Source organism: Coenobita brevimanus, chromosome 58 (genome assembly GCF_032717465.1).
Source record: "Coenobita brevimanus isolate Jiangsu-jjx chromosome 58, ASM3271746v2, whole genome shotgun sequence".
Taxonomy (NCBI): domain Eukaryota; kingdom Metazoa; phylum Arthropoda; class Malacostraca; order Decapoda; family Coenobitidae; genus Coenobita; species Coenobita brevimanus.
Window position 1 is genome coordinate 17,014,646 of NC_137011.1, and position 22,135 is coordinate 17,036,780.

The window sequence follows — 22,135 nt, forward strand, 5'->3', positions numbered from 1 at the left end:
GTCTCTGGCTGTGAAAGCAAAGTAAGATGCTGCTGGTTCATAAGGCTCTGGGTAAAGATTGAGCCACAAGACCCTTTTCCTTCGAGTCTTTTATGTCTATAATAACCTACCATATTTTGCATTATGCGAGTATTGATGTAATAGACTTTCCTGTGTAAGTGAACTTGCTATCTATATCAAATTTTTTTCTGTTTTATGTTATGTGTACACGTTTCTTAACATATATAACAGTAAGGCAGACTGTATTATGTCGCAATGTCATATTATAGAAGAAATGCAAAATATAACAACAGTGATCTTTATGCACACAGGCCTTACGAGCGAGTTGCGAGCGTCATGGGCACGAGTGTGTCAACAGTGAGGAGCATTGTCAGGAAAGCCGCCACATCCTCCCCTTCCACACCAGCACCACCGTCCACAACCTACACGGGATGCTTCGACAACTTTACTGTCGGTGCAATACGCCGCCACATCCACAGAAAGTTTTCAGAAAGACAACATTTCACACTCAGTGTCATATCAGCTGATCTGAAAACAGCTGGTATTATCCCCGAGGATACCTCTGAAACAACAGTTTGACGGATCATGCACACCATGGGATTCCGATACAGAGTGTCACAACGCAAGATGTATGTGAGTAAGGAATCGTTGGAGGTGGTGTGTCGTCGGATAGCCGCTCTCCGGGCTCTACAACGCCACCGGAAGGAGGGAAGAACGGTGGTGTATGTGGATGAGACATGGTTTACCACCAGGATGGGCCACAGTAGGGAGTGGGTGGATACCACTCAGGCTCCCATCAGCACCACCTACAGTCGTCAGGTACCACCTGGTGAAGGGGAGCGATTTGTGGTGGTCGCAGCTGGCACGGACGAAGGTTTTGTTGACGGTTCCTACCTGTGCTACCCAGCCAAAAGTAACCAGGGTGACTATCATGGGGAAATGAACGGAGAACTGTTCCAGCGATGGCTAACAACTCAGCTCCTTCCGTCACTGCCAAACCCATCGGTGCTTGTACTGGATAATGCACCTTACCACAGTCAGCTAACAAAGGAGAGTCGATGCCCTACCACAGCCACCAGGAAGGCGGACCTCATCAGATGGCTGGAGCAGCACAAAATTTCCATCCCACCTGCTGCCACTCGCCCTGAGCTGCTGCTCCTTTGCCAGCAGAACCGCCCACAACCCCAGTATAAAATCGACAACACCATCCGTATGTGGGGCCACGAGGTCATACGGTTGCCACCTGGCCACCCAGAACTCAATGCCATCGAGCAAGTATGGGGCTGTATGAAGCGCCATGTGCGCTCCACACTACAACGGTTTACCCGGACGGTCCTACAGGATAGATTGGAGGAAGCCCGGCATATGGTACACAAGGACGTGTGGACGGGGGCTGTTCAGCACTCCCGCAAATTTGAAGAAGAATACTGAAAGACTGACAACATACACGAGGGAGTGGAACCCATTATTATCAACATCGCCAGTGATGATGAAGATGATGACGTCTTCTTTGAAAGTGATGTTGAATAAATTTTGTTATATTGTTTACATAGTTTTATTCCTACAATATGATATATTGCTCCAACTTAATAAATGTAATGGAATGAATGTAATAGTATTTACAATAAAATGACGATGTATGTATGTATATATTAATGAATATTACGCATCATATACAATAGAGCATTGGAGTTTATAATTTTGTAATAATATAAATAGAGACAGGTAAAACAATATATATCAACTGGACCATGTTCACATTTTAGGATGAATACACAGTATTGTAATAATAGTAATAACTTCTCCGAGAAGGTTCAGGCAACAAGTGATACAATTTGTAGTTCGTGATTTTCAATGGTTGACCATAAACACTGCAAACATATAGGCATAGCTTCTATTACATGTACGTAATCATCCTGATGTACAGTACTTTCTACGCGAAATACGACTTGCATCCATTGCAAATAATCATATCAATACGTCTACAACTACATAACATTCTTACATTATAATACAGTGCTGGGATAATGAGGGAGGGACACAAGAGTGATGAAGGAGGCGAGGAGCTCGGGGAGAATAGGAGGGATAACGAGGACGAGAAGGGGGAGAAGTAGGGGTAGTTAAGGAATAGTTTGGGAGGGTGTTGGGGGGGGCAACACTTTCCTTCGAATGCGTCAACATGACTAGTCGACTTTCTGTTATTTTTCACGAGTAAACTCCTCACATAACATAAATAGCAATATGGTTTAAGGGTCATAAATTAGGCCCGGATGTCAAAAGTAGTGTGTTGAAATACCATACTGATCCAACGATTCGTTTAGGAGATATTTGCGATAAACAGCGCAACTCCGCCTCTGAAATGGATAGTAGGTAAGCTCAGTACCACCAAATCTCAAGGGTTATCTATCTATATATCTATATACCTAGGCTGCTTCCCCTAAGGAAAGGGAGGTAGCCGAGACAGGATGACACACTCTCCATTTACTCATCCATTCAAACACACTCATTCACATCTTAGCCCCAAAGGGGAGAACGGACAGATCCTCACCGCACCACACCGCACAAGGGTCAACTGCGCAATGCAATCAGTGACATCCGCAGCAGGGCCCGACAGGGTTATACAAACAATAAAGTTCGAGTGGGAGGAAATGTGTATTAACAAGACCAAAAAGTAGAAATCTTCCCCAGCTACTTGCTTTACAGATTAAACTTGAATCAGTTGGCATGTTGTTCAAAAAAAAAAAAAAATGTATGGTCCTAATATCAAATCCATAAAACTTAGCTCCTTTGTCCCAGTCCAATATGTTTCTTCATAATCATCCTTCTGAGCACATAGTTCACTTGTCCAGTCCTCTGCCACTCCCGACCTTGATTCCCACACTGGGACCTTGACTCACGCACTGGGACTTCGACCTCCACACTTGAAGTTTGACTCACTCACTGGTACTTCGACCTCCACATTTGGACCCGCTCACTATTCAGCTCACAGAATACCAGAGTGGAGTGGGAAACTCGGGACTCGCTCTTCCAATGGCTAATGGCATCACCGATACACACTTTCTGAGGAATGACAACACTTGATTCTACCCAAGTCTATTTCTCTATTTCGTCACTATTATCACTCATGGAGTATCACTTATTCACGCTTCAGCATGTGAAACATCAATGATATCAAATTACTTACAGAATTCCTTGGGGGGGAGGAGGATGACGACAGTACCGACCTTCTGTCACCTATCACGGCCGGTGAGTGAGTGAAACATGCCCAAACTGCGTGATGGAAAGGGGGAGGGGGGGGATGATGGCTTTCGCTATTTAAATTTTTTATTATTACAGACTCGTGATAGACTCAGTGTGATGTCTTTCCCCTTACAATCGATTACCTGTAAAAAAATGACATTCTCTAGTTATAATAACTACTCAACAACACCTCTTTCTTTATACCCTTACACTGAAAAACAATAAAAATCATCGTGCCTTACATCACTTCGCGCACGCGTACATTATGCTGGATTATATAACCAAGGCACATACTCCCATCCATTCGAGATTTTATATTATAAAGAGACTTAATACTAGTACATTACAGTAGGAAAAAAAAATGACTTAGCAACTAGGTAACTTAATCTATGTTCTGGTCATGTCCGCATGGTAACAACTATGCCCCGGCCACACACTCTCACTCAACCGAACTTTTGGTCATATAAAATGAACTAGAAACAACTCATTATCACTTCCGGGCACTACATGCTAAACCACAAAGTATGCGATTTGCGTCAACGTGCCCGGGAGGGTTAATCAGAGAGCTGTAAGTTGTAGAGCCGTAAGTCATAGAGTTGCATCGTCGATAGTTGTAGATAATTCTTCTTCTTTGTTACCAGTGCAATCTTCTTCTTTACCACTGAAATCATTTTCTTTATCACACCACCAGTGGTGATAGGTAAATTGGTAGGTAGGTATCCAGGTAGGTAGGTGCCACCACTGTCAATAATGTGGGTAATTCTATTGAATCGTTGCCACCTGTGATGGGTATCATTGAGTTTCATAGATTACTGCTGCTGCCAAATGCAGTTAACAGTCATTGCCCAAGAGGCGAGGCACTTACATCATCAGTAGATATAAAGAGTCGTTAGGCATTGGATGGTGTGGGGGGTTGTTTATTTATGGTTTTATCTATCTAGTCTTGAGGTAGGTTCTTTCTTTGTCTTAAACCCTCATTTGTCTATCAAGTATCATAAGTGAGGGTGAGGTAGAGACACTCTGAGGTTAAGGGGTTTTGGTTTTATTATGACACAGCTACACTGTTCACTGCCTACCCCTGCAGTTGTATGATACCTAATCTTTTACTTGCTGCCATCTCCTACTCTACCTATTACTCTCCCCTGTCTCCTACTCCTACAGCTTCTGCTATCTTCTTCTGCCTCCTACTTCCGTCTCCTTCTGCCTCCTACTGACCCCAACACCTGACTTGTGGGTATATATTACTGTCTGGTTTCTGGCTGGCTGATATGTGTGTGTGTGTGTGTGTGTGTGTGTGTGTGTGTGTGTGTGTGTGTGTGTGTGTGTTCTTACCTAATTGTATCTTTACAGGAATAAGTAAAGCTCGTAGTGTCCCATCCATTAAACCATTTTTATCATACTATCCTTATATTTGTGAATAGTTTTGGCACGCACTACTTCATTCAGTAGCGCATTCCACTTTTCAATTGCCCTATTTGGGAAACCGAATTTCCTTACGACTTTATCGCTTCCCTTCTTATGTATTTTTTTTGCAGTGTCCTCTTGCTGCTTCTACCCCATAGGTTACATATTCATTTATGTCTATTATCTCTTCCCCAGAGGTGCATTTATATTGCATAACCATGTCTCCTCTTTTCCTTCTCTCCTGTGGTGTTGGTACTGTAGATTAATTTTTTTTCTAATCTTTCTTCGTAGCTTAGATCCCTTAAGCTTGATATCCATCTTGTAGCTCCCTTTTGTACTTTTTCAGTCTTATCTATATGTTTTTTGAGATGAGGATTCCATGCTGCTGATGCATATTTAACCCCTACACCGCGGGCTTGTTTACCAATTACTTGCGTGTCCCGCGGGGTTATTTGGGCTCCGAGAGACTCTCAAAAAATATTTGCTAAAAATCAGTTATTAGTCCTAGAATAATAAAATTATATATGCTTATAGCACATACCTTCAGCTTTCTCCTGGAATGATTGTTGAGCCTTCGTCGTTTCCGTAGGACTTGTGGAGACCTCTGAAGTAGGGTAACTAAGTCTCCACTTTACACTTCCCGACAACCCGTTATATGATTACCACAGCCAGATACAAACACTATAAACACTATTCTACCATTTTCAAGTAGTTTGGGATCCATACTAAAAAAAAAAACAGTGTGAAAGCAATGGAAATTACGAGCGCGTCTGATCGCCGCACTTGCGCTAGTTCGCTCTAGGCACTCTGTCATTTATTATTCATAAAACCCCTCACACTTTATATTTCTATTACTATATCACACTTATATATATCTGGAGTCTTTCTCCATAAGTTTCATTCAGTCGTATTATTTTATTGTCACTGAAGTCATTCTATTTTTCATCAGTAAAATACGTAGAGAGCCACGGATTCACTCTCACTGTTATAACATAAATTATTTGTACTCATATTCTTATATTACTAATTACTTACATTACTATTTACATTTTCTATTCTATTTTCAATATTTACCCTTCTATTTTACTTACAATATGTTATTCACTGTCACTTTCAGTAAGATGAAACTATAGTATACTGTTCAATCATATGAACTGAACATCCATTGCTTTCACCTGCTATTTACACATTATTTACACATTATTTACACATTATTTCCAAATAATTCTGCTTCCACACTTGCACTGTTAGAACTGCTTCTGGCTGTGATAATCGAAGAAGCAGGTTACACAGAGGGGAACCTGGCATTCAGCGCACTGCCAAGAGGTGCGTTTATGCTCAGGTGTGCGGCGTGTGGTATGCGCAGACATACCTGACACCTGCGAATCGCAGCCTTCCTTTTCCCTGTGGCAGGCATTAGCTCAAGTCTGTGCCGCTCCATATACGCCCTCTGCTCAAGTCGGTCGGGAAGTGTAACTGGATGGCGCCTTGGAGTTGCTGCTTGCACCTTACCATATTTTTCCAGCAGCTGCTGGACACAAGTCCTGGCGAACAACCTCAGGGAGAAGGACTTGGGTGGCTTTACCTTCATCTTGTACAGGATGAAGGCGTTCAGCATCGTCATATCTATGAGATGCAGAAAAACTTTCCAGTACCACCTAGTATTCTTCCTGAGGCAGTCGATCTCACCAATCATCATGTCGGACTTGTCCACCAGCCGCATGTTTATATTATAGTCCAACACAGCATCAGGTTTCATCACAGGTTCGCCTGTCCTACGGTCGACCTTCCCACTGTCTCTCATCTCCCCCTTATGTACGGTGGTGAGCATGTGCACGACTCTCTTGTCATGCCACCGTATTGCCAGCATCTTCTCAGACTTGCGTAGGTGCACGTCTCCTCGCTGCGAGTTTCCTGCCTCTGGGAATTTGGGGAAGTTGGCACGATTACTTTTGACAGTGCCGCAGGAGCCAATGCCGTGCTCAGAAAGGTATTTGGCAAGTTTCGGTGCCGTATAGTAGTTGTCTGTATACAGCACATGATTCCCACCAAAATACTTTTCTAGGAGCACTTTCACTACACAGCCTGAGAAGCCAAGGGGGTGTGTTTTATCGAGATCGACAGTGCTGGCTGAATATATGACGAAGTCAAGGATGTACCCCGTCTTACAGTCGCACAGTACAAAGAACTTAATTCCAAAGCGATGGCGTTTGCTTGGAATGTACTGGACAAACCGAAGACGTCCTCTGAACAGAACCAAGGACTCATCAATGACAACCTTCTGAAATGGGTGGAAGAATGACATGAACTTATCCTTCATTCTGTTCCAGAATCTCCCGGATCTTCCAGAGTGGGTCGGTTTGGGAAGGTACATCATTATCGGCAAAGTGCAGGTTTCCCATGATGTTCCGGAAGCGATCTCTGGCCATGTACTTGTTGAAGGTCAGTGAGGGTAGTAAGGGGTCCATGGACCAGTATTCTTCCAACTCATGCTTCTTGGAGTGTGGCATAAGAAGCATGAGGGCAAAGAACACATACAGCTCCTGCACTCCCAGCATGGTCCACTGTTGCATCTTGGCTGCACCTGTACCACTAGCAGCACGTTGTGATTCGAACCTGTTAGTCTCATCACATATGTGCTGCATGACTTCGTCATCTAGGAAGGCCAAAAGGTAGTCGACACACTCAGCATTTTCGTCCATAGTGAAGGCAGGCTGAACTCCTGACGAGCTCTCATCGAAAACCAGGTTTTCGGGGACAAAATCTGACCCTTCCGTCCACGCGAAGGCGTCCAGGATTCCCTGGCGTGGCGGTGGAGGGATGGTGGTGGTGGTGGTGGTGGAGGTTGGCTGAGAGGGAGGCTTATCACGGTCAAGGTCACTCGCACTGACCCTAGGTTGCCGTACAGCACTAGCAGCCCTTACCCTACTAGCTACACTACTTCTCACTCTCTTAGATCTACCTCTACCTCTACGGCCGGCCTTCACTGTTGATGCTGGTGGTGACTCCGACGACGAAGACTCCGGAGATAACTCAGCCGACGATGATGACGAGATGAGTAAAGCGGGGCTTGGGGAACGGGGAGGTGAATGATCTCGTGACTCATGGGGGGCTGGGTCACGTGGGGGCATTGTTCTGGGGCTAACACGCCGCCTTTTCACTCCCTTCCCAAATTCTTTTCCTTCCTGCACTAAAGGCTCCTTTCCCTTGGAGCTACACACAGATTCACTGGTAGGAGCACTTGTTGTCGCTGTTTCTGGCGCGATAAGTTCACCCGGCTCATCACACGATTCACCGGAATCGTCAAAATCGCTGTCCATTATTATCATCGACAATTCAGCAAGTTCTCGTGCCACTGCAGAGTCACTGAGGCCTTTCCTGCTTGCCTCAACACTTTTCTTGGGGGTAGAGGTCACGGGGCCCTTTGCAATGGGCGCAGAAGCGGCAGGAATGGCGGGGCGCGAGTGCGACATGTTGTCTCTGCAGTGGAGGACAAGGAACTAAATGCCGCAGCTTATCTGAGAAGGGAAGGGTTGACAATGACACTTTAGGCTGACTGCTGCTAACTTACAGGCTAATTTTTTATAGGTAGAAAATCTCGGCAATAAATAAAGAAATAGGTACTTCCAGGTGAATGTAAATGTCAATTAGGATTCTCTTCCTTTCTGATATATATTTTTATTACAGACATCGATTACAAGGCATAAATCAAAGGGGAAATTACCGTGGTAATGTAGCGAATGAATGCACGTGAGGTTTTGTCAGGTGATAATTGGGCAATTTCAGGAGTATAACACTATCACTTACCTGTTTTTTTTTTGGTATATATTATTGGGTAAAAATATTGGGCATAGGGCTTATTTCAATGGATGAAATCTGTGGAAAAAGAAGAGGGAAATTTCCGTAGTGCAGCGCGGCGTGAGAGGTGAGAGGAGAGGGTAATGGAGGGCAAGTAGGGAGGGGAGTCAAGAAGGGGGTAAATTATCTGAGAAGGGAAGGGTTGACAATGACACTTTAGGCTTACTGCTGCTAACTTACATGCTAATTTTTTATAGGTAGAAAATCTCGGCAATAAATATAGAAATAGGTAGTTCCAGGTGACTGTAAATGTCAATTAGGATTCTCCCTTCCTTTCTGATATATATTTTTATTACAGACATCGATTACAAGGCATAAATCAAAGGGGAAATTACCGTGGTAATGTAGCGAATGAATGCACGTGAGGTGTTGTCAGGTGATAATTAGGCAATTTCTGGAGTATAACACTATCACTTACCTGGGTTGTTGTTGGTATATATTATTGGGTAAAAATATAGGGCATAGGCCTTATTTCAATGGATGAAATCTGTGGAAAGAGAAGGGGGAAATTTCCGTAGCGCAGCGCGGCGTGGGAGGTGAGAGGAGAGGGTAATGGAGGGCAGGTAGGGAGGGGAGTCAGGAAGGGGTTAAAATAGCTAAAATGTCAACAATGGATGGGAGTACAGATGAGATTTGGAGTGCTGACTAGTGTTGGACATTGGCAGTACTGATATATGATACAAGCCACCACTTGAGAGCCCGGGATAATTCAAAATAACACAGAATCACAAAAGTGACGCCCCGCGGTATGATCCATTGTAGCCGAGCGTCACGAAAGTGACGCCCCGCGGTTAAGGGGTTAAGGGTTGGTCTGATGAATGATGTTATTATCTTTCTCAACATGTCTTCATTTACATATGAGAATGCTATTCTCATATTAGCAAGCAATGTATACATGTTACGTACCTTCTCATTTATATGGTCATCTTGAGATAGCCTGTTATTGATAATTACTCCTAGGTCCTCTCTTTCTGATATGTGTTTTCTTTTTTTTTCCTAACTTAGAATCTCAATCTGGTCATTTTACCAAATTTAATTACATGACACTTGTCTGCATTGAATTCCATTTGCCATTTATTGCTCCATTCATAAAGCTTGTTTAACTCCTCTTGCATCTCTTTGCAAGAGTCTATGTTAGTAATTATCCTTTCACTTTTTGCACCATCCACAAACCTATTTAGCTAGCTTCCATTTCCAATGTTACTATGTCATTTACCCTATATATACTAGAAACAATTGGGGCCAGAACTGAGCCCTGTGACACTTCGATGGTCACTTTCCTCCATGATGAGTAATTTCCCCTTAACCCCTACACCGCGGGGATGTTTTTGCACTCCTTGCGCTTCCCACAAGGAGATTCATGCTCCAATTGACTTTTTAAAATTATTTGCCAAAAATCAGTTATTAGTCCTTTTAATATTAAAATTATATATGCATATGGCACATACCTTCAGCTTTCCCCTGGGATGTTTGTTGAGCCTTCGTCGTCTACTGGAGGACTTGTGGAGACTTCTGAAGTTCGGTAACGAAGTCTCCACTTTACACGCCCCGATACCCCATATGGTTACCACTGCCTGATATTATAACTACAAACACTGTTCTATGAAATCCAAGTAGTTTGGAATTCATAAAAAAGAAAAAAAAAAAACACTGTGAAAGCAATGTAAATTACGAGCGCATACGAGCTTTCCTCCCGTGCTGGTTCCCCGATGGTATTCTGAGGCGGAGCTGTCATTTATTATTTATAAACACGCACTTTATATTCCTAGTACTTTATTACACTTATTTATATATACAATATTTATCTATAAGTTTCTTTCAGCACTAGTAGTTTATTTTCACTCCAGGCATTCACTTTCTCATCTTGTATACTAGCGTAGAGAGCAAATCTGTCACTTTCACTTTCATTTTCCCCATATTCATGCATACTAGAGTGCAACTTTCACTTTCATTCCTCCTAGTATATATACTCGTATTCTTATATTACTACTTATTTACATTTCTATTTACATTCTCTATTTTATTTACATTATTTACATTTCTATTTTATTTACACTTTTATGCATTGTCACTTGCAGTAACTTGTAAAACTATTTTCCACTGTTCAGTAATATTTACATTCATTGCTTTCACTTGCTGTTTACACATTATTTACATTTCCACTTGCACTGTTTTAGAGTCACCAGAAAGATCGTAGTCACTGTCCATCATTATCATTGATAAATTAGCCAGTTCACTTCCACAGCAGTCACTTAGCCCTTTACCCCTTTCCACACGAGGTTTAGTAGGGGTAGAGGTCACAGGGCCCTTTGCATGGGGCTAAAAAGCGGCATAATTGGACAGGCGCGAATCCAACGCGGTTTCGCTTTGAAAGACGACAGTAAACTGAATGCTGTGGCCTAGGGGCAATGAAGGGCTGCCAATGTCAGCATGGTGACAGCTGCTAATACATTCGCTATGAAATGATTGGCAGGAAATCTAGACAATACATAATAAATTAGGTAGTTCCAGGTGAATGTAAATATCACTTAGGTTTCTCCCTTTCTTTCATATATATATTCTTATTATGAGAACAGGTCATACAGCATATTTCAAGGGGAATTAAACAGGGAAAATTAGCGAACAAGGGCACGTGAGGTGTTGTCAGTTGATAATTAGTCCATTCCAGATGTATGGCAGTATCAATTACCTTTTCTCTTTCTTTTATATGTTATTTTGCATAAGAATAGGGCAAAAGGCACATTTCAATGGATAAAATGAGTGGAAAAATTCGTCCAGCATTTGTGTAGCACAGCGCAGCTAGTCAGGCGGGAGGAGAGGGTAATGGAGGGGAGGTAAGGAGGGGGGGAGTCAAGGAGAGGAGAAAAATGGCTAAATTGTCAACAGTGGATGAGAGTACAGGTGACATTAGCAGAACTGAGTATAGCTGGACACTGGTAGTACTGACAGATGATACAAGCCACCACTTGAAAGCCCAGGCGAATTCAAAATGACTCAGAATCACAAAAGTGATGCCCCACAGTATGATCCCTCACTCCTGAGCGTCACGAAAGTGACGCCCCACGGTTTAAGGGTTAATATTGTTCTCATTTCCCTTTTACTAAGAAAATCCTACCAACAATACAGATTCCCTTGATTACCTCCTTGATGGTACAGTTTCCATAAAAGTCTTTGGTGTGTTACTCTTTCAAATGCCTTCTTAAAATCTAAAAAGATACTACCCACCCATCCTTCTCTTTTTTGTAATGTTTCCGTAACTGCCTCTCTATTGTAATACTGTGTTCTTCTAGATGTTTTACTCAAACTTTCCTTATCAGCTTTTCTAGTATCTTATTTACAACACTAGTCAGTGATACTGGTCGGTAGTTGAGTGGGTTTTCTCTATTCCCTTTCTTGCATAGGGGAACAATGTTTGCTTTCTTTCAAATATCAGGTAGTTTACCTTGACCCAAGGATTCCTTGAATATTAAGTACAATGGTCGGCTTAACTTCTGCACATTCATGTAGTACCCAACCCGAAATTCCATTAGGACCATCTGCTTTTCCTTTGTATACTTTATGTAACTCTTCCAGTACTTGTTTTTTAGATAGTTGTGTATCTGGTAATATATGTGGGCATACATGTTCCATATCATCTCTCTCAAAATTTTTTTTTTTTTTTTTTTAACTAATTGCAAGTTTTTATTTAGTGCTTCACAAATATCTTTCTCTTGTGTCTAGATGATCCCCTCATCCGTAATGGACTGTATTTTAACTTTGGTTTTGCTTCGGATACCTGTAAAAAAGCTTTTATTTATAATGTCCTCCTCAAACTGCCTCTGAGCCTGCCTCCTTAACATTGTATAATCGTTTCTTGCCTGTTTATAGTTGGTATATGCCCTCTCACTATTGTGTCCTCTGTATCTATTCCACAGTAAGTCTCTTTATTCTATTGATTTTTTACATTCTGTATTAAACCATTTCTTGATATTCATTTCTGATGCTTTGTGCTGTGGGATGTAATCTTGGACTCCTATTTCATAAGGATCACATAATTTTCTATATATAATATTCACATCTTGTCCTCTAAGTTCTTTTTCCCAATCTGTTTCTATAAAGCACTTCTTTAGGTCATGATAGTTGCCCTTTTTGTAATTTAGACTCTTTTTGTAACTCATTGCTGGTAGTGTCATACGCAATCCTGAAGATACAATTTAATACTGCATGGTCGCTTTTGCCAAATTGGGGATGATATATTATATAGTCAACTTTATTTTCTTGCCTGGTAAATACAAGGTCTGGTACTGATGGATCATCAAGTCCTCTTTTTCTTGTGGTTTCCTTTACATGTTGTGGTAGGAAAAACTCCTGCACGAGATCTAGGAGTTTTTTATCTCAACAGTTTTCATGGCTTTTTACATCTAAAGTATTCAATTTATTTTTGAATTAAAGTCTCCAGTTATTATAATTCTTTTAAATTTCTCTTCCATTCCATGTAATAATGCTCTTAAACTTTGAATTTCATATACTTTCTACAAGGTCTTCGTATTTGACTCTTTCCCAAGTGTTTGTTTTGGGTGGCATGTATACATTTGCCACAATTAACCCTTTAACCGCGGGTATTGTTTTGGTCTGACTGTCCTCTCCCGCGCGGGTTTCAGCCAAATGTAAACAAACCTTTAAACCTTAATAACTCTGCACAGAATAAAGCTAGAGAAAAAAAATAAGGTACCATTAGAAAGTACTAACCTTCAGCTTTCCATTGATGTAGGTTTCATGACTTTGTTGACTTTCACAGGACGGGGAGAGCCGTTAGAAGTGAGGGGTGTGAAATAACTATTTTACGCCCCACACACCAGTACCAAATGCCAGCCACTCTCTCATAATAGTAATATAAACATATATGAACACTGTACATACGATAAACACCCACTCTGAGTTCACTGAGGTAGGTAAAAGGCACTTCCCTGCGGCTGCGCCCGCTCTTCACTGCGGCTGCGCCTCACTTCACTGCGGCGGCACCCGCCCACTGACATTTCATGCGATCTTTTCATTCTTTCTAACTTCTAATATTATTTTACATATAATATGGGCAATGTACATTATATTTACAATGCACTTATTACTATATTGCATCACTGGCGCATCACAGAATTACATAAGTGCCGCAGAATTCCACAAGTGCCGCAGATTCTCTTATTACAATATCACTTATTATACTGGCCAATATTTCCTTTTTTTTCTAGGCAAAATATCCCTTATTACTACATTATCCATTATACAATTATTGGCAAAGCACGTCACTGTCGCATCACTATATATCACTGTCACTTTCAGTATTTACTCAGAGAGTGGTACTCGGCAAAGCACGGAGTTACACATAGAGCGACTTGGCATTCAAGGCACTGGTGTGTGCTCATTTTTCTCGTCCTAGGCCTCCGTGTGGTGGTAGAACATACTCTGCAGCGGCCCTGTGACAACCTGCCGCCTGCTGTAGGAGGCAATTTCACAAGCTGGTGCCGGCTCATGTAATTGTGGCACTCAAGACGGTCAGGTTGTGTGTCAGAGTGTTGCCTCGGGATCAATGCCGTCACCTGACCAAACCGTGCAAGTAGCTGCTGCACGACAGTCTTCGAAAACTGTCTCAGTGATGGTTGCCTTATGCCCCCGACTTGTGTCTTGTAGAGAATGAAGGCGTTGAGCATGCACATATCGAGCATGTGCAGGCAAGCCTTCCTGTACCATCGGGTGTTTCTCCTGAGACATTCGATTTCGCCAATCATCATATCAGACTTATCAACAAGTCTCATATTTACATTATAATCAATGACGGCATCAGGCTTCATGATTGGCTCTCCCGTCCTGTAGCTGACCTTCCCAGTTCTCTTCAATTCCCCCTTGTGGATGGTGCTGATCATATTCATGACCTTCTTGTCATGCCACCTGATCGCAAGAAGCTTGTCTGACTTCTTCAGGTGAACATCTCCCCTGGATGATGATGATGCTTCGGGGAAACTAGGCCACTCTTTCCTATAGCTCCGTACAGTGCCAACAGTGCCAATGCCGTGTTCAGCAAGGTATTTGGAGAGTTTCGGTGCTGTGTAATAATTGTCTGTGTACAGCACATGATTACCACCAAAATACCTCTCCATCAGCACTTTTACAACGGAGCCAGAGAAGCCAAGGGGGTCTTTCCTGTTCACATCCATTGTGCTAGCCGAGTAAATGACAAAATCAAGGATATACCCCGTCTCACAGTCACACAGCACAAAGAACTTTATCCCAAAGCGGTGGCGTTTGCTGGGGATGTACTGCATGAATTTGAGACGTCCTCTGAACAATACCAGGGATTCGTCTATGACGACTTTCTGCATAGGCCTGAAAAATCGCATAAATCGATCCCTAATCCTGTTGAGAAAATCCCTCACTTTCCACAAAGGGTCAGTTTGGGACGGGTTGTCATTGTCAGCGAAGTGCAGGTATCCTAGCAGCTGTCGGAACCGATCCCGTGACATATACTTCCCGAATATAGGGATAGTAGTTATGTCATCCACGAGCCAGTACTCCTCCAACTCATGTCTCTTTATATGGGGCATCAGAAACATTAGTGCAAAAAACACATACAGCTCTCTGATCCCGACAGGCAACCACGACACTTGCTTTGGTGAGCCAATAGGTCCCAGCCCTTCTGCTGCACACTGAGCTGCATACCTATTGGTCTCATCGCTGACATGCTGCACAATTTCATCATCAAGGAAGGCCAGGAAGTAATCAACAAACTCATCACCTGCGTTGCATGGGAAGACAGGCTGTATTCCAGCATTTGTCATATCAAACGGTGGATTGTGTGGCTGGAAATCTCCACCATCAGACCACACAAATGCATCCACTTGCCCTGTGCGCAGTTCAGTGGCAGGGGCAGGTTGCATTCCACTCCTTTCCCCGTGAGAAGGAGCTGATGTGGAGGCAATGGGTGAGGCAGGAGGTGAGGCAGGAGGCAAGCGGGAGGTGGGTGAGGCAGGAGGCAACGGGGAGGGGGGTGAGTGCGGGGGCGGTGAGTGGGGGGGTGGCGCGGGTGAGGGAACTGAGTGGGGGGCAGGCGGGGGGGTTTCTGACCTGGTGCGTGGTGAAACTTGACCCTTTCTACCCCGCTTATCACCTCGCTTATCGCCTCGCTTATCGCCCAGCTTTGCCCTCCAACTGCCACGCATCCCCTTTGTTCTAGGCCTGCCTGCACGGCCTGCGCGGCCTGCCTTCCCTCGCTTTGCAGGCTTTGGTAATTCGTACTCCTCAGATGATGTAGACTGAGGAGAGGGCACGACAGATGATGATGATGATGATGTGAGGGCAATAGGGCTAGGGGAACGGGAAATTGATGGGAAATGCGTACTAGGGCCTGGTGTGGGAGATGTGAGCCTGCGCTTCACTCCCTTCCCACGTGCAATACCAGATTTGCCCATAGGAGCCTTTCCTTTCCCAGAGTAAGTTGGGGGTGGTGGGGGGGAATCAACACAATCACTTTCATCACTGTCACTATCAATGGAAAATGGTTCACCACCAATCACTGCCAAATCATCACTGCTTGCTGTGAGTGTGTCACTTTCACTGCCACAATCAAGAGTAGTACTTACAGTTTTGTCCAGCTCAGTTCTAATTTCAGGAGTGCTCAACCCCTTCTGCCTCGCCGTCGGCAGTTCCTTTACCGATGTAGAGGTAGAGGGAACACTAGCACTAATCATTGTAGAGGAGGAAGCGAGCGACGATGAGTCGGGACGGAGCGCCATTATCACGCACAGAGCTGGACAGATACTGACTGACGCGGGTCAGGGCAGGGGTGGGGGGGGTCCCCTCGGGGTTGGAGGAGGGAGGTGTGGGATGGCTGGCGTGAAAGAACTCGACAGCTACTCTTGCGTGAGACTATTTGCGCGCCGGGAAAACACGCGGTGTTCAAAATATTCACGATCATTCCAGAATGACACCCGCGGTTTGGTCCAGTTTTGTCACTGTCATTCTGGAATGACACCCGCGGTTAAAGGGTTAAATTCCCTTCAGATGTGTTAACTTCCAATGCAATCAGTTCTACTTGTGAGGGTATATTTAGTTTTATTTCTCTGACATATAGATTATCTTTGTTAAGATTATAATTCCTCCTCCCTTTTTCAAATTTCTGTCTCTTCATCATATATTGCATTCCTCTAAGTTTAGGGTATCACTGGATATATTTGGGGTTAGTTTTTTTTCAGTAAGGCAAATACAGTAATATGTGGTTCCTTTTCTCTGATGTAGTCTTTTATCTCTAATATTTTAGACACCATTCCATCTGCACTTGAGTACATCAACCTAACCATCTTGTTTACATACTTGCCATAACTTGTCTCCTACCTTCCTCCTTTTTGTTCCCTGTTGGTTATGTACCACTTTCGTACCTGCAATGCAATTACTTTGTAAAAAAAAAAAAAAATACTCTTCTCTTCCTGTGATCTTTCCTTGTTCTTTGGTTTTTGCCTCCTCCCTTTTGTCTTTTAGTATTCCCAGTTCCTCTTGAGTTAGGCATCTTTTTATCCATACTTTTATAAATTCCTCGTTTTCCATAAGTTTGTATTTTTTAGTATTATCTCCACAGTGTTCACACTCTGGAAGGTTACTTTTAGGGGCCTTGAATTATTTCTCTCATATTTACCTAACCTTTTGTGTTCCTCTATGTCTTTATTACAGATTTCCCCTGATACTTCCCTCAATATGCTCATTATATTTGCCATATTTTTGTCTCTCGATATTTTTTTCTTCCTCCTCTATACCAGTGATTTCTACAGATTTATTGATATCTGCTGAATCTTTGACCAATTTTGGGTTGTTTTGGATTTTTTTTTTTTTACTTCCTTTCTAATGCTTTTTTCTTCGATTCTTGTTTCTACGTCATTCCTTATTTTCACCATTTCAGGATACTTAGTTTCTAATCATCTTTATAACTCTGCAAAGCAACGTTGGGTCTGGTTAGTACTTGGATGGGTGACCACCTGGGAACACCAGATGCTGTTGGCATAACGTTCTCCCTACGTGTGTGGGGTTGGTGGAGGATTAGTGCCCCTCCCTGTAAAACAATTAACTCTAAGCCCTTGGCCACCCCGTTTGGGATACATGGCGTCTGGCAATGAATGAATGAAAAATCACTTCATTCACCCATGTTATCTTCTCTTCAGTATCACTATTTTGGTCTGTTAGACCACTTGTTTGCCTAATTGTCTCTGTATCATTTCTAAACGCCTCTATAATACTCTCATGGCTAACAACTGTGTGTGTGTGTGCGTGTGTGTGTGTGTTTGTAGTATCTAGCATGCATCTATCATGTGGCTAACTGGCTTCTGTGAGTTGCATTGTGTACTTGACATACATCATGTATTTTGACCTTCATGGTAGTTTAGGACCAGGAGAAGTTGTGTGTTTCTCTTCCTGATACCAGACATCCTCCTGCCAAATACATATTGTGCTAGTGTTACATATTGTGCTATGATTATATTAATGCCTATAATTATTACATATTGTGCTAGGGCTATATTAATGTCTGTACTAGCATCCCTTCAAACTATCACAGTGAAAATATCTTCACAGATATGTGCTTGAAATTATGTGGGCATTCAAGATGGTGATATCAAGAAGGTGCAAGAACGCTTTCTTGTTTCACCTGCAGGACTTCCTCAGACAACTGACTGGCCTTATTTGCATTTTGGACTTAATGGCGAGCCTCATTTTAATGTTAGTCATTGATGGCTTCCATCATGGAGACTGGCTCTCTTATTTCGAGATTTTCCTTACAATTAACCTGCAACTGCCCATAATGAAATATGGTAAGCTTGTGCTTGTTATGCCGCTACGAGGCCAACATGTTGCCACACTTCTTGCTGAGCACAGTCCCCCTCTCAGTCTTGGCTGGGAAGGCAAGAAACTGCTTCCTAAAGGTACAAACAGTACTGCTGGTATGTGTACCATATACAAGCAGGTACTTCATCAGTGCTGGGGATATACTGTATAGGTACTGTTGGTGAAAAAGATGTGGTTCTGACCAAAGTACCTATCGATGAGCACATTTACCACTGCTCCAGAAAATCCGTGAGGGTCCTCACTCGGCATATCCACAACTGAGACCGAGTGAACAAGAAAATCTAGCACATATCCTGTCTTCCAACCACAAAATGACAAAGAATTTGAGACCAAGTCGATGTTTTCTGAATAGCACATGCTGACTAATGCTACAACTTGAGACCAAGTCGATGTTCTGTGGATAGCACATGCTAACTAAATGCTAATCGTCCCCAGAACAGCAAGATTGCCTTGTCCAAAGCCATTTTTTGGAATGGATGGAAGAACCATGTGAATGAATCTTTCAGCATGGTTAGGACTGGGCGGATTTTCCACACCTGGTCACAAGGTGCCGGCCTCATGTTGGTGGAAAAAATGCAGGTATCTAATCATGTCCAGTTACTGGTCCCTGGACATATATTTCCCAAACACTGGGATGGCCACCAAGTTATTGACTGCCCAGCAGTCCTGCAGCACATGCCTTTTTATACGTGCCAACAGCACAGTGAAGGTTGGTCACACATACATCACCTTCATGTCCACAGGTGTCCACTCCCTCATCCGCGACCTTAGGTGTCTCGTAGCCGACACCGAGGCATTTCCAAAAATGTTAGATTATAGAGGATGTAAGAGGAGAGAATTTTCAAGTTGATCTTGTCGTGGATGGCAGGAGAAAGACGTAGATAAGTCTGGGGTTTGATTGCAGTTTTATTCTCAAGAGGGAGTTATCTTGTCTAGAGCAGTACTAAAGTGTGAGCGGTTTGTGATAGCTAACTCCGAGCCCTCTACTCCTGCCTTTTCCACCGTGCCTCTTCTCTCTCCTATCGCGTCCTAACTCCTTTTCTCTTGTCTCTCCAATTTCCCCTGTGTATGACTGGTTGGGTCATGTGTGTGGGCACGTGTGGTGATTTCCATCAGGTCATACTGAGCTGTGTGCAAAATTCCCTACGGTAGCTAGAATCTGCACTGCTGCTTTCTCCAGCTCACTCAAGCTTAGGCACGACTTTCTTCCAACCTCTTCATTACATATTAACAGCATATATGTAACTAGCTATTATGTAGTGTGTAATGATTTTCTAGTGTCCTGACATCGTTCGGTCATGCCAAGCGGTTGTACCCTACAACAGCATGTAGTAACAAATTACATATTCTATTTTTAAGTCAGAGGAAAAGCATGCCACTACAAAAAATGACCATACATAAAGAAAAACAATCCCAAAGTGCATATAAGAAGCATACACGGAAATGAGTGTATTTTGGTGTCCGCTTCCTGTGAAAATCAAAAGATTTCATTAGTCTTGGAATCAGGCACACCAGTGAATTAAATAACACAAGAGGAATTAGAGAGGAGTTTTAGAAAAAAGAAGAACGTAACCGTCAAGGAGGAATCTAATTTAGACCTATATGCTGTAGATGGCAAACAGTTAACCGTAAAGGGCATGATACAGTTAGACACTAATTTTACTGAGAGTACTAAAACAAGCACCACTAATTTCTATATAGTAGAGAACTTAGCAATAAGATCTAACATGTTACTGGGTTTGAAAACCATGAGGAAGGAGAATATCGTATTACTCCCACACATGGATGGGATAGAATATGACAACGAATTCACAGAGGAAATTTCACCAGATATGTCATCCAACAATCATAGAAAACTGAATGGAGTTGGAAGGATCAAACACCTTACCAGAATTATTCAGTCTGACTTCAAAGGAAATGAGAATACTCATGCACTCACTAAGACTACTCAACCTTCCCTCCCATCCCTACCATCTCCTTTACCCAGGAACTGAGGTGACAGTAAACTTCTAACATTAATTCCCGCACGCCTTACCAATGCAGTTACTCCACCTAAATCATATATATATGAAAGTCACCATAAAGAGTAAACTGAAGAATGGTACTGTTATTGTCTTAGAAGAATCATGTAAAGTGAGAGGAATCTTGGTGGAAAACGTGTTATATATGTCAGGTGGATACCGATGGGGAAATTCATGTGTTCCTAATTAATCAGATGAATGGGGAAGTGCAGATAAAAAAAGAGGAACTTGTATATGCAATTTAGAGACTTGTCCTGCTTCTATTCGTGAAGTAACAATCGGTGGAACATCAAGTAAGATAATATCGATGGACATTGAGTGCATCATAGAGAATTTGTTTCAATCAGGAAATTTTAAGTGGAAAATGACCTACTGGATTTATCCCAAAAACACTGACAAACAGTGGCATTACGTTGGGAAAAAACTGGTTTTACTAATCTGATTAAACACATGAATAACGTACACCAAACACACAACCAGTATACATACCAGCATAAGGGTAACACACTTAAATGTAGGCTACCCTTGCACATCAATATGTTGATCAAATGTTAAAAATGTGTCTTACTGAGCCATCAGTCTCCCCGTGGAATGCCCCATTATTTTTCGTGCCCAAACGAAGCAGTGAAATGCGTGCGGTCGTTGATTATTACAAATTAAACCAACACACAATCCCATACCAGTTTCCTATGCCATTGTTAAGTGACTTCATGCACAATATTTAACCAGAAAATAATGTACTTTCCACAATCGATTTCCTTAATGGTTATTATCAAATCGAGTTTGATGACGAGTCATGCAAATACACTGCTTTCTCTACAAATACATGGGATTATCAATATAAAAGTATGCCGATGGGGTTAAGGACAGTGCCAGGCACATCCCAATGATTAATGAATAGTATACTTTCAGGAATGTTAGGAAATGGTATCTTTGTATACTTGGACAACATCATAATTGCAACACACACAATAGATGAACATTTACAGAAATCAGACCAGCTTCTATACAAGTTAGCCAATGCGGGTTTGAGAACTAACTGTCTAAATGCAAATCTTGCTTGAAGGAAAGAAAATTCTTAGACAACAGGCTTGATGCAGAAGGTATACACGCCTCAAACGAGAAAATACAAGCAGTAACGGATTTCTCTGAACTCACAAATGTGGATGAAGAAAGACAATTTTTAGGACTAGCAGGATATTACAAATCATTCATACAACAATTCTCTCACATAGCAGAACATTTATTCCGCCTGCTGAAAAAAATAAGCTGTATTTCAGTGGGGAGAGGAACAAAAACTAGCATTTAATGAATTAAAGATAAACTTACACGTGCACCATGTTTGCCCTATCCTAATTTCACAAAACCATTTATAATTTGCACAGGTGCATCTCTTAAAGGATCAGGGGTCGTATTGATGCAAAAAGATAAGCGTGGAAAACAAATGCATTCACTGGCAGACAAGTAAAAGGTGCAGAGAAATATTATTGCACTGCAGACAAAAGTTTCGAGATTTGGTATATGGTTTCGAAATTCACCTATTCACTGACCATAAACCACTCGTGGGCATGTTCCAAGATACCCTAAACTCCTCTCTGGGAGGACAGTAAGACGGAAATTTACAGTTGAAGGTTATAATGCACATATTCACTACATATGAGGCAAAATAAATTTAGCCGTGGACGCATTATCTTGGAACCCGAATCGCAACATTAGATGTAACGGAAAAACTCCTCAACCATGACGATATCTCG

At 42.4% G+C, this 22,135-nt stretch overlaps 1 protein-coding gene across 1 annotated transcript; it reads left to right on the forward strand.

Annotated features, from left to right (window-relative positions):
* The first annotated feature begins 753 nt into the window (after positions 1–753).
* On the forward strand, positions 754–1,431 carry LOC145402655 (uncharacterized). The gene has a single exon (XM_080274640.1). The coding sequence runs from the start codon at positions 754–756 to the stop codon at positions 1,429–1,431; it is 678 nt and encodes a 225-aa protein (XP_080130766.1).
* Positions 1,432–22,135: the final 20,704 nt, after the last annotated feature.